This window comes from Mandrillus leucophaeus, unplaced genomic scaffold (assembly GCF_000951045.1).
Source record: "Mandrillus leucophaeus isolate KB7577 unplaced genomic scaffold, Mleu.le_1.0 Scaffold170, whole genome shotgun sequence".
Classification (NCBI taxonomy): Eukaryota; Metazoa; Chordata; class Mammalia; order Primates; family Cercopithecidae; genus Mandrillus; species Mandrillus leucophaeus.
In genome coordinates this window covers 1,582,401-1,583,202 of record NW_012101699.1, presented here as the reverse complement: position 1 = coordinate 1,583,202, position 802 = coordinate 1,582,401, and the positions used below count along the sequence as shown (strand labels likewise).

Genomic DNA, 802 nt, shown 5'->3' with positions numbered 1-802 from the left:
TGGAACTGGGGGGAAGATGCTTCCCTGCAGGCACCCGGCTGGCACTATCGGGCAAGAGAGAAGGCTGGAAAAGCCTTCCGGGCGGGGTGTGCAGCCGCCCCGGTGCGGGCCAGAGGATGCAAAATGGCGCCCACTAGCTCCGTAGGCGTGGCCTTGAGCTGGACTCGCCCAATAGGAATGTCTGGGGGCGGGACGCTTTCCCAGCACGCCTTCTGAAGAGCTTGGGGCAGGGCTTCCTGTAGGTAGCGCCCTTCCATTGGTCGGAAACGGAACCGAGGTTGCGGGAGCAGCCAAACGCGGCGAGTCTTGCTAGAGCCGTCGCCGTAGCAACGCGCGGAGCCGCCTGGGAGAGGCCTCTGGAGCAGGAGGCCGAGTGGCTCTTCTGACCCGAGGCCCCGCTGTCCAGCTGGCGGGCTGTGGCCTCTAGGGATCAGGGACTACTTACCTGCGAAGCCTGGTTATCCGCCCGCCAGCACGTCCGTTCCCTAAGCAGACCGCCTGGCCTGTTGTCTGACCCGTCTTCTCACCGTGGCCCGGAGTCTGACCTGCCCACACTCAGTCCACTAACGAAGCTATCCCTGCGCCTGCCCCACAGCGTCTAAGTGCCAGATGATGGAGGAGCGTGCCAACCTGATGCACATGATGAAACTCAGCATCAAGGTCTTGCTGCAGTCGGCTCTGAGCCTGGGCCGCAGCCTGGATGCGGAGCATGCGCCCTTGCAGCAGTTCTTTGTGGTGATGGAGCACTGCCTCAAACACGGGCTGAAAGGTGAGCCTGAGGGGGCGTTGGGGAGCGTGGAAG

The 802-nt window shown here is 63.6% G+C and overlaps 1 protein-coding gene across 1 annotated transcript in view; it reads left to right on the top strand.

The window, feature by feature from the left end:
- The first annotated feature begins 264 nt into the window (after nucleotides 1-264).
- RUFY1 (RUN and FYVE domain containing 1) overlaps nucleotides 265-802 on the top strand; it is a 64,273-nt gene continuing 63,735 nt past the window's right edge. The window contains 1 exon segment of the mRNA XM_011976871.1: nucleotides 265-769. Coding sequence (XP_011832261.1) covers nucleotides 610-769 — 160 coding nt within the window. The 5' untranslated portion in view covers nucleotides 265-609.